The sequence below is a fragment of the Anolis sagrei genome, chromosome 1 (assembly GCF_037176765.1).
Source record: "Anolis sagrei isolate rAnoSag1 chromosome 1, rAnoSag1.mat, whole genome shotgun sequence".
Taxonomy (NCBI): Eukaryota; Metazoa; Chordata; class Lepidosauria; order Squamata; family Dactyloidae; genus Anolis; species Anolis sagrei.
In genome coordinates, this window is record NC_090021.1 from 192,157,270 (window position 1) to 192,173,273 (window position 16,004).

Consider the following 16,004-nt stretch of genomic DNA (forward strand, 5'->3'; position numbering starts at 1 on the left):
TACAAAGTAGTTGACAAATAGCAGTTGGGTAATGCTTGACTAGTTTTAATCTTGGGCATTTGGCCTAATTTGGTTATTGTCCAGACTCAGTAGGACTTGAAATGGAATATATAAATCTTGCACAGATGTGTTGGCATAAGGCTCACCAGGAACTGGGATTCCAGTTTTCTTCTGGCAAGAAAGGAATTTTTCCAAGATCTTTGGAAATTTCCCTTTCTGTGCTCAGTGACTGAAGCTAAATAGACAGAAAGTAAGAGAAGCAAACTTAAAAGCATTTCTTTCTCTTCTGTTTGAGACAAATGTTTTATGCACGCTGGCAGCATTGCATAGCTACAGAACACAACAAAAGCAGTTCAGTTGACACTTGATATTACCTTCAACTTTGTCAAGGAGGGTTTTTCCTTCTGCATTTGTGGTTTTAGCAGGTGCGGAAGCTACGCAGGAAACCAGTTACATTGCTGTCTTTATTAAAACATTTCTACTATCTTTGCAAAGTATCAAATGGCTAATTGTTGAAGCTGTCCTTTAAAAAATTAATTATAGATACAGTTTATGGAAAGCAGAGGAGCTCCCAGTGGCACAATGGATTAAACCCTTGTGCCAGCAGGACTGATGACCAACAGGTTCCAATCCGGGGAGAGTGCGGATGAGCTCCCTCTGTCAGCTCCAGCTCCCCATGTGGGGACATGAGAGAAGCCTCCCACAAAGATGGTAAAACATCAAAACATCTGGACGTCTCCTGGGCAAAGTCCTTGCAGACAGTCAATTCACTCACACCAGAAGTGACTTGCAGTTTCTCAAGTCGCCCCTGACACAGACACCAAAAAAGGAAAGCAGAGAAACATCTAAAGCAAGGGTCCTGAAACTATTTAAAGTCGAGGGCCAGAAATGAATTCCTATGCACACTGCACATATCTTTTTTGTAGTGCAAAACAACATAAAAGGCAATACAGTATTTTATTGTGCAATCTCTTTGTCTCCCTTGATGAATTTTATGAACGGTCAAGATTATCATGTCTTCCATTTGTTCCCCTTTTCCTGCCACTTCTTCCAATAGCAATTGCACAATGTCTCCTGATTGTTAGCAGAAGGAACACCTTCCCACTGCCCATAGCCCTCTTTTGCTTTTCAACTTGCCTCATTTGCTGGATGCACCTCTGCCCTATATGTGCTTCTTGCCCACAAACTCAAACATGTCTGCTTTCCTTTTATGGCATGCAGAAATCAAATAAGAAAGTATCTGGTTCGCATAAGTTCCTGGTTCAGACAAAGAAGGTGGTCCTGGACTTGAGCTGGTGGTCCTAGACAAGTGCCCATTCCTGAACCAAGTCCCTGGAGAGTTTCTAGGAACGAAAAGAGAGAGAGACAGAGAGAGAATGTAAGAATTATAGCCAATGGACACAAATATGGTGCCAATCCCTGGCACCTTTGGAAAAAAAGATTGAACTCACTGCTGTAAGCTACTTTATCTCTTGATTTTCATCAGCAGCTTGCACCTCTATCCTTGAGGGTATTTCAGTAATAGCTTGACAGTATTAACCAGGAAATTTCTCTCTCCCACTTGTAAGAGTTAACATGAGCAATTTTCATCTTCATCTTGCTAAGGATTTTTAAGTTGTCACCAACTCCTTAGGTTCCCTCATACATCCGCTTTAAGATCTTTGTACTTTGGCAATCCCTGAAGTTCCCCCAACACTGCTGGTACCAGCCTCATGAGGGTGAGTAATGCCATTTATGCTGTATTAGTGACAGGACTGAGAATTTAATCAGAACTAAAATAGAAGATGATTGGGGACGAAAAAAAGTGCACAAGAAGATATCTTCAGAAAGCTTTTAAGGTTTTTTTTTTTTTAATATCTTAAATGCTGTTTCAGTACTGATTATTCCTAAGAACTGGCAGACTTTTGAATCCCATTTTGGGGGGAAAGTCAGTTCTGAAGCTTGCATGATTTTCCTCCAGCCAATAGGCTGTGGCTGCTACCAGTTCAGCCGAGGACATAATTTTGCATTAAAGCCTCCCTTAACTGTTTGAAGCAGATTCAACTGTGAGTTGACAGTTTCCATTTAAACATTTAAGCAAAATAAATCATGCAAGTTTGCTGAATTGTTAATTTGCAAAATATGTACATATGCAAAGAACATTTACGATGACTCCTCTTTTTAAAAGTACTAATATCCAATTGCAAACATGGGACAGACTGCACAGAAATTTTCTTCCGGAAAGAAGAGAAGCATTTGCCTGATACTGTGGGCTGTACTAGAGCTGGCAATGGGGAATATGTTAGCTGTCGTCCAAAACATAACTATCCCAAGCTTTGACTATTGGAAAATTACAATGTTAGATTCTTTGGAGACCTAATTTAGAATATTTGGAATATTAACTGGTTCTTGTGTTAATGCTCTGAGAAAAGAAATCCAATATGCTGGGTAACTGAAGTGTGGCCTGAGGCCACTGTCGCTCCATTTAAATGGATAGTGTTTGCCCCACATTGCATGTGATGTAGTAATTGATGCCCCCAATACAAGGTCACAGCTAGAACACATCTTGGGAGATGGTTACTCTGTTTTGCTTCACTTGCTATAGCATCAAGAGTCATTCTTGCAGGCGAGTTAAGAACACTCATGACACTAATAAAGAACGGATTCTGATGTTAAGTATAGGCCCTCACCATCATGATCAGTTGGAGTTTTAATTGCATATGTAAACTAGGTCATTATATTGTTTGCTAGCACTCTGAGTGTGCTGCCTTGGACTTTAACAACCTAGTCAAGGCTACTTTTGCACTGAATTAAACATCAGTAGACTTGTAAAGCACATGTGTGTTTTGTATTACAAATAACTTAGATTTGCTGGAGTGGGGAAACACATTTGTATAAATGCATTCCAGTGCATGCGGGAAAACTTAAAATATCCTGCTTGTGTATGTGCCTGAGAGGCTTTTGCTGGCTGTCCACCTACCATGAGGTGAGTCTACTAAGGAAAGACAGTGTTGGCTGGAATGACCAAATCCTGTCAAAGGAAATTTTAATCTCCTGAGAGAATCTCGAGATGAGCAGTTGCCAGACTCCAACAACATACAGATAAAATCTGTATGTTTTTAATTGAACTAATCATATTTGCAAAACAGACCAATTTTGTGTTCTGATACTCCCCATTTGTACAAATTGGACTTGGTCAATAATCGTATCGTGAACTGGGTTGTTATAGGTTTTTCAGGCTGTATGGCCATGTTCTAGAAGCATTCTCTCCTGACATTTTGCCTGCATCTATGGCAGGGATCATCAGAGTTGACCTCACAACCTCTGAGGATGCTTGCCATAGATGCAGGTGAAATGTCAGGAGAGAATGCTTCTAGAACATGGCCATACAGCCGAAAAACCTACAACAACCCACTGGTTCCAGCCATGAAAGCCTTCGACAATACTATTGTGAACTGTTTAGCATACTGATTCACCATATGTTTGCCAGCCCACCTCCTTTCCAGGCGGGCCTTTCCAAATGATTCTGGTTTGAAGTCTACATTTTTTTATTTTTCCTGCCACGGAGGAGACTCCATCCACTCCGATGTCATAAGGATTCCACAGCCAACGAGGATCCAGATTAAAGCCAGGCCAATTTTTGTCCAATCTGGGGATGGCGCAGGGACTTCAAATGGCTGTCAAAGGGGATAAAATGTCTGTATTGCTAGTTCATGTCTGATTCCTTTAGAACAGAGACTCTGTATTGGACCTGAAAGTAAATAAACCCCTGTTCCTGTTCAACTTTGTCTGTGCGTCTTCATCTAGCTGGCATTGTAGTGAGCTGTGCCACGCATTGAATCCTCTGCTCGCTCCTTGGCGGGTAGCTGAATTTCAGCTTCAATTCCCCAGTAGTGATGGACAAAACCCATCTATAGCAGCCATTCCCACAATATTCCTGTTACTTGCCTTGTGTAATTGGACTATTTTATTCTATTGTGCTGATATACTGGCAGTGAAGTGACATCAGAGGTAGGATTCTCCTCCTCTTCCATTCTCCCCGCTCCCACACTCTGTTTCTGAACGGTTCGTTTCAATTTGTTAAAGTAATGTTTGCCATTGCCGGAACTTTAAAAAAGTTTTTAAAATAACAATAATACACACACAAATACAAAGCTGCAAAAATGCAAAAAGGCAGAGTTACATGCAGGGGCGGCTCAATCCATTACACAAAGTAAGCATTTGCAGTATAGTTGATTTTGCCCAGGGGCACTCTTGAGGCGCTCTTGGGGGGAAATAGACCTTGACATTTGCGAGTTGTAGTTACTGGGATGTATAGTTCACCTACAATCAAAGAGCATTCTGAACTCCACCAATGATGGAATTGAACCAAATATGGCACACAGGACAGAAAATATATATCAGTGATTGGTTGGGGGGGGGACCAAAATACTGTTTACTTACCATTGAAAATTACCTAGGGCCACCTCTGGTTACATGACTATGCAGAAGTATAAACAGGGAACAATAAATCAGCAAATCCATAGTTTCTCAAATGAAGAGAAGGGTGATAATGAGAGTGATGATGTAATTGCCATGGAATAATGGCTTTGTGCGATAAAGTCCTCAATGGGTTGCTGTGAGTTTTCCGGGCTGTATGGCTATGTTCCAGGAGCATTCTCTCCTGAGGTTTCACCCACATCTATGGCAGGCAACCTCAGAAGTTGTGAGGTCTGTTGGAAACTGAGCAAATGGGGTTTATTTATCTGTTTATATATATAAAGTGGTGTGTGTGTGTGTGTGTGTGTGTATAAGTCCTTAGTTGCTGGGTCTTCAAATCATTTCCATCTTATGGCAATTCTAGGGACAACTTATCGCAGGTTTTCTTGGCAAGATTTGTTCAGAGGGTTTTTTTTCTTTGACTTCTGAGGTTGAAAAAGTGTGACATCCTCAAGGTCATCCAGCAAGTATCCACAGTTGAGTGTGGGGATTCAAACTCTGGTTTGCCTATTTCCTCTCCACTAGATCAAGTGAAATAGGCTGGGTCTCAGAAATCTGTCTATTTTAGTTGCTATGGTGGAAGTAAATCATATGAGAGTATGTATCCACACAGTTTACTTTAACATGATATTGCTGCTGTTTTTGAAGTTCATGCAAGGCAGAGTTCTAAACTTTAGCGTTGGGTATATGCCAGGGAACTCAATTTGTTTTATTGATCAATATCTTTGGCCTTCCCTTCAGCCAAGAACAGTTTTTCGAGAGGGCTTTTAGCAATAACATCTTACATTTAAAAACAAGCCAGTGAAAATTTAATTAAAACAGTGAAGATTTGCCATTTGTGAGGTTTAAAATTAGATGCACATTTCTTCCACTAACAAGAATGGCCTTCTGGTATTTACTCTCTTCTCCTGGTTTATCTCAGAGATCTGCCAGCTGAGCGATTTGCCAGCAAAATTGCTGTGTTGGCAAAGGTCTGCCAGCAGAAGAACCAAAAAAGAGTTACACCAAATACAGATGTCCATGTCAGAGACATAGCCACAATGTTTGCACAAAAGGTTAAAGTAAAAATAGCCCTAAATAATTTTACATCCACATGATTGGATTGGATTCAACACAACTTCAGCTGGCTAGTCTCAGTTCAGTTGCCCTTGGACATCCTCATTGGTTAAGACCTCTCACTAAAAATCTAATTAAATAACAATGACAACAAATGTTACTCAGCACCACATGAGCAAGAAAAACTGTTATGTTATGTTGTTTTTAATTTTTTCCAGGCTTTTAAATCTCTTGCTCATTGCTGTTATGTTGCTTTTGTACTTCTCTTATTTTGGCCAGTGGGTCTTATACTGTTCTGATCTGTTCTTTGCTATTTGAATGTTTCTGTTTTGATGTGTTTTTCTGTCATTGAATTTTTGCTAAGGTAGGCGGCCTCAGGAATGTGTTGAACTTGGGAATATCAGTCTCTCAAAGAAGTAAATAAATAGAATAACACCTTTAGTGTTGTCTTACAATTCTCAATGAAATCCAAATCCACAAGCAGCTATACCTTTCTTGGTCCAACTCCAAAGCATATGATAGAAGCTGTCAAAACTTCACAGGCAAAGATGCTAAATAATATCATACCAAAGAAAAATAGTGATGATGTTGGAGTCACGGGCCTACATTCTGTCAGAGATGTTGCCAGCTTGATTTCAAGTGAAATTACTTTCCTGTTGCTATTGGAGCTGAAATTGTATTTATTTATTTATTTACTTTGTTTTATATTCCACCCTCTCTCCCTCAATGAGAGACTCAGAGCAGCTAACACTTGGCAACGGTTATTTATTTATTTTATTTACTGTATTTATACCCCGCCCTTCTCAGAGTGGCCTTACAATAGGCAACAATTCGATGCCACATAAAACAGATCTCTGATAATATAAGCATATACATTAAAACATGAAATTAAAAAGCATATATAAACATTAAAAACAATTATTTAAAAACCACACAATCCAAAATCATGGATAAGGAGCTGTTCCAGTTGTACATATTCCATCTTCACTTACTGCACTTCGTTATTGTCCAAAGGCTTGGCACCACAGCCATGTTTTAATTTCTTTCTGAAGGTCGGGAGGGATGGAGCTGATCTCATTTTACCTGGAGGACGGAGTTCCATAGCTGAGGGGTCACTACTGGGAAGGCCCTGACCCTTGTCCCCACCAACTGCACCTGCGAAGTAGGTAGGACTGAGATCAGGGCCTCCCTAGAAAGTCTTAACCTCTGAGATGGTCCATAGGGGGGAGAGACATTTGGACGGATAAGCTGGGCCAGATAAACAGTTCGATGCCATTCGGACATAATGCAATACAGACTCAAAATCATAAAAAAATAAAAAACAAAGTTTATTACCTGTCTTTTATTGCTCTTTGTTTTTGGTTCGAGCGATGGCCTCTGTTTGTAAGATCCCTAGATCATCTTAACCGATAACAGAGAGAGTTTATCCTATGCCTTCTTCAGAATTTGAGGTCACTCAATGGGTTGCCATAGCCAAGCAGGGATTTCAGCCCCAGAGTCCTAGCCCAACACCGAAATCATTGCACCATTCTAGTTTTCCAGTGGCTGAAATACAAAAGACAAATGGCTTCTACCATTGAAATTGCCATGATGCACTTTTCCTACCCAACTTCTGACTGGTTGTATTGGATTTTCAACAAGGCAAACGAAGATCCTCATTGCACCCATATTACTCAAATAAATGACCAAATCTGGTAAAGTTTAACATCTTTATTTCCTCTCTTCCCCATCTTCTCCCTTTTAAATTGCTTCTGTGCTACTTCCTGTGCCAGAGAGCAAAACGAGTGGGTAATAAAATAGCCACTCTTAAGCTGCTGACTTAATTTTTTCCTCCTGCTAAGTCCTATTAGCTTTATGGGGGCATTGTTAAATCTACAATGCCATTTAGCCTTCCTCTTTTTCAGCACAGAGATTAATCATCCAGGAAATGAGTAACTTCAGTGAGTTGTCTGCTTTTGGACTTCCGTGTTCCATCTGCATTTGAGCGTCTCTAGATTGGCTGCTTTAAAATGGCTGATGAGCTATGTGCAGTCCACGTTGTCTGTCATGCTGTGTTATAGAGGTTTCCAAGACCTAAAAAACGAAAGGGAGTGTTTAAGTGTGTTAATAATTTAAATGGACACCTAGATAAAATAGACTCATAGGCTAGGTGTGAAGACACCCTTTTCCAAAAATAGCCTGGGGCACTGCTTCTTGAATTGTGCCCCTTGACCTCAAATAGTCTCCTCTTAGCTCAATTGAGGGGGGTGGGGGTGGCACAAAGCAATTGGCAACAGTAAATGTATTATTTATTTATTTACTGTATATACCGCCTTTCTCAGCCAGTCAGCGACTCAAGGCGGTTTCCAACAAATCAGTACATATAAAAACATAATACAGATTAAAACATTAAACAATATAAAACACTACAAAAGCAATAAAAACAACATCATTAGCATCTCATTATTATCAAGCATTGTCCAGTTCCATTGTCAAATCATTCGATTTCCTATATTAGCTACTCTGCATTTGTAAATGCTTGCTCGAACAGCCATGTTTTAACTTGCCTCCGAAACATTAAGAGGGAAAGAGTAGATCTAATCTCCCTAGGGAGGGTGTTCCATAGCCAAGGGGCCACCACTGAGAAGGCCCTGTCTCTCGTCCCCACCAAACGTACTTGAGACAAAGACGGGACCGAGAGCAGGGCCTCCCCAGACGATCTTAGAGTCCTCGATGGTTCGTAAGGGGAAATACGTTCAGACAGGTAAGTTGTCCGAAATGATTTCTGAAGGCTACCTAGACATTTACACTAATCTCATAGCAACAATATGCAGTGTTTATAGTGGACTCTGCAGAAAATGCTTCAGCTGTACTTCATAAAAAGGAAAATCAGCCTGTTTAGCAAGCTTTGCAAATGCTGATTTATTATAAATAAATGTTTATTTTGTATACCTATAGACTTGGGGTCACACAAACATTTATCAGGCAGAAAAGAATCACAAAAATATTTCTTGGGCAGAAAAAGGTTACAAGTAGAAAAAGTTTAAGAAGCCCTGGCCTGGGGAAGCACTTGGACTGTGGAATTTTTTGTCAATTGTAGTTCTGATAATGTTTCAGATCCAGGCACCATTTGAATATGTAATTGCACTTATGGTGTGCAAAAGGAAAATAAAATGTGCAGTAGGGAATAGGTTTTTGTGCAGTTTGCAATATGGTCCTTAATCAGGAGCAAGGTTATTTCCGAAAACAAAAAGATGAGAAGATAGAAATATAAGAAATATTAAAAGGCTTCTATTACTTTCAATCTTTCTAGTCATTTAACGTGTCACCGGGGTTTCTTGGCAAGATGTGTTCAGAGAGGGCTTGTCCTCTCCTTTCCCTGCATCTGAGAAAGTGGGGCTTGCCCAAGTGGGCTTCCATGGCTGAGTGAGGATGAGAACACTGGTCTTCAGAGTCATAGTCCTACACAACTCTTGCTCTCTTGTGGGTACACAATATAAAGTTTTCTTAGACAAGGAATCCTCAGAGCTGGTTTTGCCACTTCTTTCCTCTGAGATATAGCTGACAGCACCTAGTATGGGTTGGTGGCCTCCCGTCCAAACACTAACCAGAGCTGGCTTTGCTGAGTGCCCACGATCAGACAGGATCCGGTGCCTTTCAGGTACTTAGGCTCCAATAATAGCATATTTGTCAAAGGAGCTACCCAACTGCTCCATCTGTGACCACAGATGATACAAGCATTAGATATGTCTAATTGCTTTAGATCCAACTGTGTTACTGCAGGCACTGGCAACTACATACAACATTTATTTTGCACCATGGCTACAGCGTTTTCTGGCACCTAGGAAGTACTGGTTTTCATCAACAGACTTTCACCATTGCATGAAGTTTGTAAATTCAGGTTTAGTCCACAGTGCCAGTGTATCTGCAGATAATGTCTTGGTGAGGATGTTTCTGTCATTCTCTATCTTGCAGTGTATACTGATAAGAAAAACGTTGTGCTAGGTGTTTGAGGAGAGGTGCCTCCTTTGTACCAGCCTTCTGGCTCTTCTTGAAACATGGGAAAATGCTTTGAGTGAACCCTGTTCTGATTACTGCATTTAAATAAGAAGCCTCTTGTCAGTGTAACTGACACAGCTAAGCTAGATTATAGCAGCTAATAAAAGTAGGTAGGGAATTCTTTTGTCAGCATTTGCTGGCTGTACAGCACAGAACTACAGGCTGTTAGAGCATTGGAAAAACACCATACACTCAAACAGGATGGTTGTGGTTTGCTCTGAGAACTAATTTTCCTGTTGACCATTTTGAGCAGGAAGTTGAACAAATTCTCCTTCTAATGTGTTACAGATTCTAAGCTTTAGGTGTAAAATGGAGATGGGTAATGACTATTTTGGTGCCATGAAAAATGCTAGCAATATGCTTAACACTAGAATAATCAAATCGTCTGCCAATGTCATGACTTTTTCCTTTATGGTGCTAATCTTTAAAGTTTTAGTATGTGCAAGAATGGAGGAGAAATAGGTACTGAGTGAGCCCTTCAAGTAGATTCCACTGGATATAGTTTTTATTATTTGCCTTAAATTGTATCTCTGACTATTTTATTTCTCCAGACATGGGGCCCTTCCAGACAGGCCATTTATCCCAGGATCTGATCCCAGGTTTTCTGCTTTCAACTGGATTAAATGAATCTGCACTGACAGATAATCTGAGATAAAAAGAAAACCTGGGACCACATCCTGGGATATAGGGCCTGTCTGGAAGGGCTCTTAGTGTATCCAGTCTATATACACTAAGTATATATAAGTTTCTTACCCACACCTCCTTACCCGCCTCTCCGCCCATCCCAAGGACACCTGCCTGCCTCCCTGGCCTCCGCAGACCCCGGCAGAGCCTCCAGAGCCACGCAGGCAGCAGCAGGCCAGGGAGGCAGGCCTGCCCTACCACACCTCAGGCTGCCGCACTTCCAGGATCCCTGGCCTCCACTGGATGTAAATATTTCATATTTTATATTAATATTTTCAAAAACCCGTGAAACAGCGAATCCGCTAAAAGCGAACTGTAAAGTAGCGAGGGAACACTGTAGTAGCAATGACAGGTTACTTTACTGATGTTCCATCTGTTTTCTCAGTGGATTTTATGCAGCAAGGTTAAAGATAGGAAAAGCAGTGGAGATAATAAGACAGGGTTGAGATAGGAAGAAATAAAGTCATCTGTAGATCCTCAACAAAGAAGGCAGGATGAAAGACTTGTCTAGAATTGTGTATTTTTATATGGAGGGGGAGAGAGAGGGCCCTTCCGCACAGCCCTATTTTCCAGAATATCAAGGCAGAAAATCCCACATTATCTGCGTGTGGACTGAGTTAACCCAGTTCAAAGCAGATATTGTGGGATTGTCTGTCTTGATATTCTGGAATATAGGGCTTTGTGGAAGGGCCCAGAGAGATGAGATATCATCAGCAGACATAAATCATTCTCAGTATAGCAAAGTAGAGTATAATCTGAAAAAATGTTGTTGATTAAATATTATTTGCGGGGAAATACCACAGGTGGTGTGTTTGTTTACCCTTCCCTTTTACTCATGGCTTTACTTCCAAGCAAATTCCAGGCTCCAAGCAACTCTTTGGCAGCCAGAAAATCCTCCTGGTGCTGTTAAGAGAGCTACATTACAATCATGTAATGTAAGAAGCAGCCCTAAGTTAAAGCTAGGGGAAGTGATTCATGCATTTCCAGTACCACCCTTCCAAATAGTTTGGTACAAGACACAGTTAGATTGGCTTGAACTGCTTTCTTAGTTCGTCTTGCCCACCATTCCCCAATGCAATGAATAATCATGCTTTATATCACCTAGACCAATCCTTCTCCTGGCAATTATTTTTTTTCAGTTGTGCAAAGGAACAGAACTGAATTTGTGCCCATGGGTACAATTGTTTCATTTTTTTTCCACTGGAAACTTGCCAGGGGTCAGCAGTCACTTGCACAAGGCTGGCACCAGTCCAGGGACTAACATTTTGAGTAGCAGTAACTTTTTAAATATCACACACACATAAACATTTGCTTCAGCATTCTGCTTCCTAGGCTGTAGTTAATGCATTTGCACACAAAGCAGCAAAATACTACTGCCTCCATCCACAGTAGGCCATCCATCTACCTCATTCTGTCCAGAACTTAGAAAGTCACTGTTTAAAAAAGTAATTACATTCTCATCTAATTCTCATGGCATATTTTAATAGCATTCATTACATTGCTTTTGGGGTGAAAACTCTTATCTCAAAATATAAGAAAACAAACCATTAAAAAATCCTCATGTAACAGATAAACATTACTTGTTATAATATTTCCAGATTCTCCTTTAGTTTTATAAATGCAGCCTCATTACAGTCTTCTTTATAATTTCTCATAATGTGCCACATTCAAGTTATACCTAATGTTAAGGGTGAAATCCTCAATAAAAGTTGCTTTTCTTTTACTCATGGAATGAGCTTGCTGCATGCATTGAGCAGGTTGAATTTCTCTTTCTCTCCTATTTTAAGATATTGCCTTCTCCTACTTATTACATTATTTTTGGTACATAGAGTCACTAATGTTGCATGTTATCTTAAGATCTAGCGTGGAGGTGCATCCATGTTTTTGGGACGATGTTAACTCTGCTCCTACTTCTGGAATGCTGACTTGCATTGAAAAATGGAAACAAGGCAGCTTTCTCATGCTGTGCTTTTGCACATCTGGAGATATGAAAATACACATAAATGTCTTGAAAGTGTGAAACTGCTGTTAGTGTTGGCTCTAAGATTTAGGCCTTTGAATGCTTACAAGCAGTGGTGCAGTGGCAATATAAAGAGTTGAGCTGTTTTGAAGCGCTTCATTTGAATTCATTTTTAACTCACCCTTTTTCAGAGGAATTCAAAGTGAAACACACCTTTTCCTTCCTTAATAGTACCCTCAGTCCTATAAAGAAAATTACACTAAGAGTTAAAGGCCTGAGATTACCAACTGTAGACCATGGCTGAACTGAGTCTGAATACAGGTTCTCCTGCTAGAAAAATGTCATATTCTGCCTTAAAACTATTCTGTTTTTGTTCCTCTTATTTCATTTCTGTTTATTACCAGTGGTATCACAGTGGGACCCCAGTATCTGCTTGAGTTTGTTTCCAAACCACTTGTGGATACCAAAACTCAAGTCTCATTATATAAAATTTGCTATAAAATAGCAAAATCAAGTTTTGCTTTTTAGAATTATTTTTAGGGGGAATATTTTCAAACTGTGTGTTGTTAGATCCATGGATACAGAATCTGTGAATACAAAGGGTCTACTGTATTATCACTATCAATATATTATTGATCTGGGATTTGAGAGCTATAACGAGTATTCCCTGCCTTTCACTACAGAACATGACCTGAATTTTTGAAAAGTTTAATATATTATATTGGTTTCTTGACAGGTTTCACGGTGATTGAAGAGTGATTCAACCTAGATCATGCCTGTCCCTCCTCCTCCAGCACCTCCACCCCCACCAACCTTGGCTGTGGTAAGTTTCATATTTTAATGTCATATCATTCAGAGCCCTTGCACGAGTGGTTTATGATTTGCCAGATGGACATGGTCTGTTTTAGTCTAGAGTGCATAGTTTCTGCAGAAATCTAGTCCCGCTCATTGACAGAACACCCGCAGAAGGTCTCAGGGTCAATCACTAACATCATCAAGTAGGGCTATGAGCCATGGTGGCACAAGGGGTTACACTCTTGTGCCGGCTGAACTTTTGACCTGAAGACTTGAAGTTCAGCGGTTTTAATCCGTGAGTTGGGGTGAGCTCCCATCTGTCAGCCCCAGCTTCCCATGTGGGGACATGAGGGAAGCCTCCCACAGGCTGGCAACATATCTGGGCAACCTCTTTGTAGATAGACAATTATCTCATACCAAAACCGACTTGAGGTATATTCTCAATTTGCTTCTGACATGATAAAAAACAAAATCAGGTAGGCTGGGAAAATGCCTTTCCTAGGGCACCGAAGGATTGCTTTCAACCATGGTTCAACAACTGGGGTAAGCAGATGAGTAGCAGACGCAATGTATGGCAGCTTCCTATGATTTTTTTTCCAAGTGGGAACTGGAAAATATGAAGTAACTCATACGATGGGGTTCCACATCAGCCTCCTCCAGTAGATCTTCTACTTCCTCTCAAGTAGCCAAGGGAATTGCTAAGCAGGCTGTCAAAATGTCTTATGACTGGAAAGTTGGAGGCTGGTAAGCTGTCATATGCCATTTTGTCTTGAATTATGGGGAGTATGTTTCAACGTCCAGAATTGCACTTGAATAATGGCATACTCAGGACTCATTCACACTACACACTTACAGCACCATGATTCTATAGTAATGGCCATAGAATTCTCCTGGGATGCAGCGATGACGTTTGGTCAGAGGCACCTGGTTGAGGATTCAGAATACCCTTCTTTAAGCTAAATTCCCAGAATACCATAGGATGTTGCCATGACAGATCATATGGAATCATAGCCACAGTGTGTTATCACTGTGCAAATTCAAACAGTGAGTGTTAATTCAGGTGCAGTGAGCAAGAAGGAGATGTCCTTACATTTGTGCATGCAGGATATATAAAATAAAATTCTTTAAAAAACTAATTGAGAACAAGCAAAAAAGCAAGCCCAAAGTGGCTTAGGGAGGACTGTGCACACTCAGTGAACAGCAGCAATTGGAAAAGAAGACTGTTCATGAGATGATTGGCAGAGTGACATGCCCTGGTTGGAGGAAATGTTTGTCTAGAACCCTGAATAGGAGCACTCCTTTCTAGAGGAAAATAGGTGGCAACATTTTGTTGCATATTGTAATTTGCCCATTTGCAAGTCCAACCCTGTTCTTTCCTTTTTTTTTAGTAAAAAAAATTACAAATATTAAAAGATGCTGCAAATCCCCATAATCTTTTTGCACACATTCTGGAACCTTTTATAGCAGTGTTTCTCAGCCTTCCTAATGCCGCAACCCCTTAATGTAGTTGCTCATGTTGTGATGACCCCCAACCATAAGATTATTTTCATTGCCTACCTATCCGAACGTATCTCGGCCTATCAGCCCACCAGGACCCTAAGATCTTCTGGGGAGGCCCTGCTCTCTATCCCGCCTGCTTCACAGGTGCGGCTGGCGGGGACGAGAGATAGGGCCTTTTCTGTGGTGGCCCCTCGGCTTTGGAACGCCCTTCCCACAGAGGTAAGATCAGCCCCCTCGCTGATGGTGTTTCGAAAAAGATTGAAGACCTGGATGTTCGAACAGGCATTCGGCTAATTGGTACAATGAACTGATGACTAAAGGATTGGTAATACGGACGATGAAATTGGATCATGATTTTAGTTAAGAGATGCATTGGATTATTATCGACGGGCCAATATTGTTTATTGTGTATGTTGTTTTTATGGTTTTAAATTGAATATTGTTGTTTGTTGTACTGTTGTAAACCGCGTTGAGTCGCCAATTTAGGCTGAGAAACGGCGGTATACAAGCACAGTAATAAATAAATAAATAATAAATTGCTACTTCATAACTGTACTTTTCCTACTGTTATGAATTGTAATGTAAATATTTGATATGCAGGATGTATTTTCATTCACTGGACCAAATTGGGCACAAATACCCAATACACCCAAATTTGAATACTGGTGGGGTGGGTGGGGGGGGATTGATTTTGTCATTTGGGAGTTGTAGTTGCTGGAATTTATAGTTCACCTACAATCAAAGAGCATTCCGAACTCCACCAATGATGGAATGGAACTAAACTTGGCACACAGAACTCCCATGACCAACAGAAAATACTGGAAGGTTTTGGTGGGCATTGACCTTGAATTTTGAAGTTGTAGTTCACCTACATCTAGAGAGCACTGTTAACTCAAACATTGATAGATCTGGACCAAATTTGGCACAAATACTCAATATACCCAAATGTAAACACTGGTGGAGTTTATGGGAAATAGACCTTTCTTTAAAATGGTTTTTTCCCTCTCCCACCCTCCCATCCTTGTACATGCAATTTATACATCAAACTACAGAAGTTACATTTGAAATATCAGTCTCGGTCTTAATTTTTCTACTCCACGTCTTAACACATTCTCTAAATAATTTCTAACTGGTTCCCACATCCTCTTAGTTATTGTAACCTTTTCAATTTTATCTATATTATTCCATTTGCAATTTGTTATTTCCACATTTAACATATCAACTATATAGTTATACCAATTAATCAGTGTCCATTTTGTTTTATCTTTCCAACCTCTCACTAAAACAATTTGTGCACATGCTATTAATTTGTCAACCAATTTTTCCTTTTGTATATTCTTCACTCCTGTTATCTGTGCATGTAGTATATTTCTATTAATTATTACTATTTGCAAATTTAACATTCTATTGATTTTCCCTTCAATCATTTTCCAGTATTCTTGCACTTGATCACATTCCTATATCATATGATTAAACACCCCTCTTTGTTCACAGCCATGCCAACACCTATCCT

The 16,004-nt window shown here is 40.2% G+C and overlaps 1 protein-coding gene across 2 annotated transcripts in view; it reads left to right on the top strand.

The window, feature by feature from the left end:
• The window catches only part of WIPF1 (WAS/WASL interacting protein family member 1), a 75,416-nt gene that overhangs the window by 40,666 nt on the left and 18,746 nt on the right, over positions 1-16,004 (top strand). For both annotated transcript variants that reach the window (XM_060779360.2, XM_060779369.2), the window contains exon 3: positions 12,933-13,019. In XM_060779360.2, coding sequence (XP_060635343.2) covers positions 12,969-13,019 — 51 coding nt within the window. In that variant the 5' untranslated portion in view covers positions 12,933-12,968. The remainder of the gene's footprint in view (positions 1-12,932; positions 13,020-16,004) is intronic.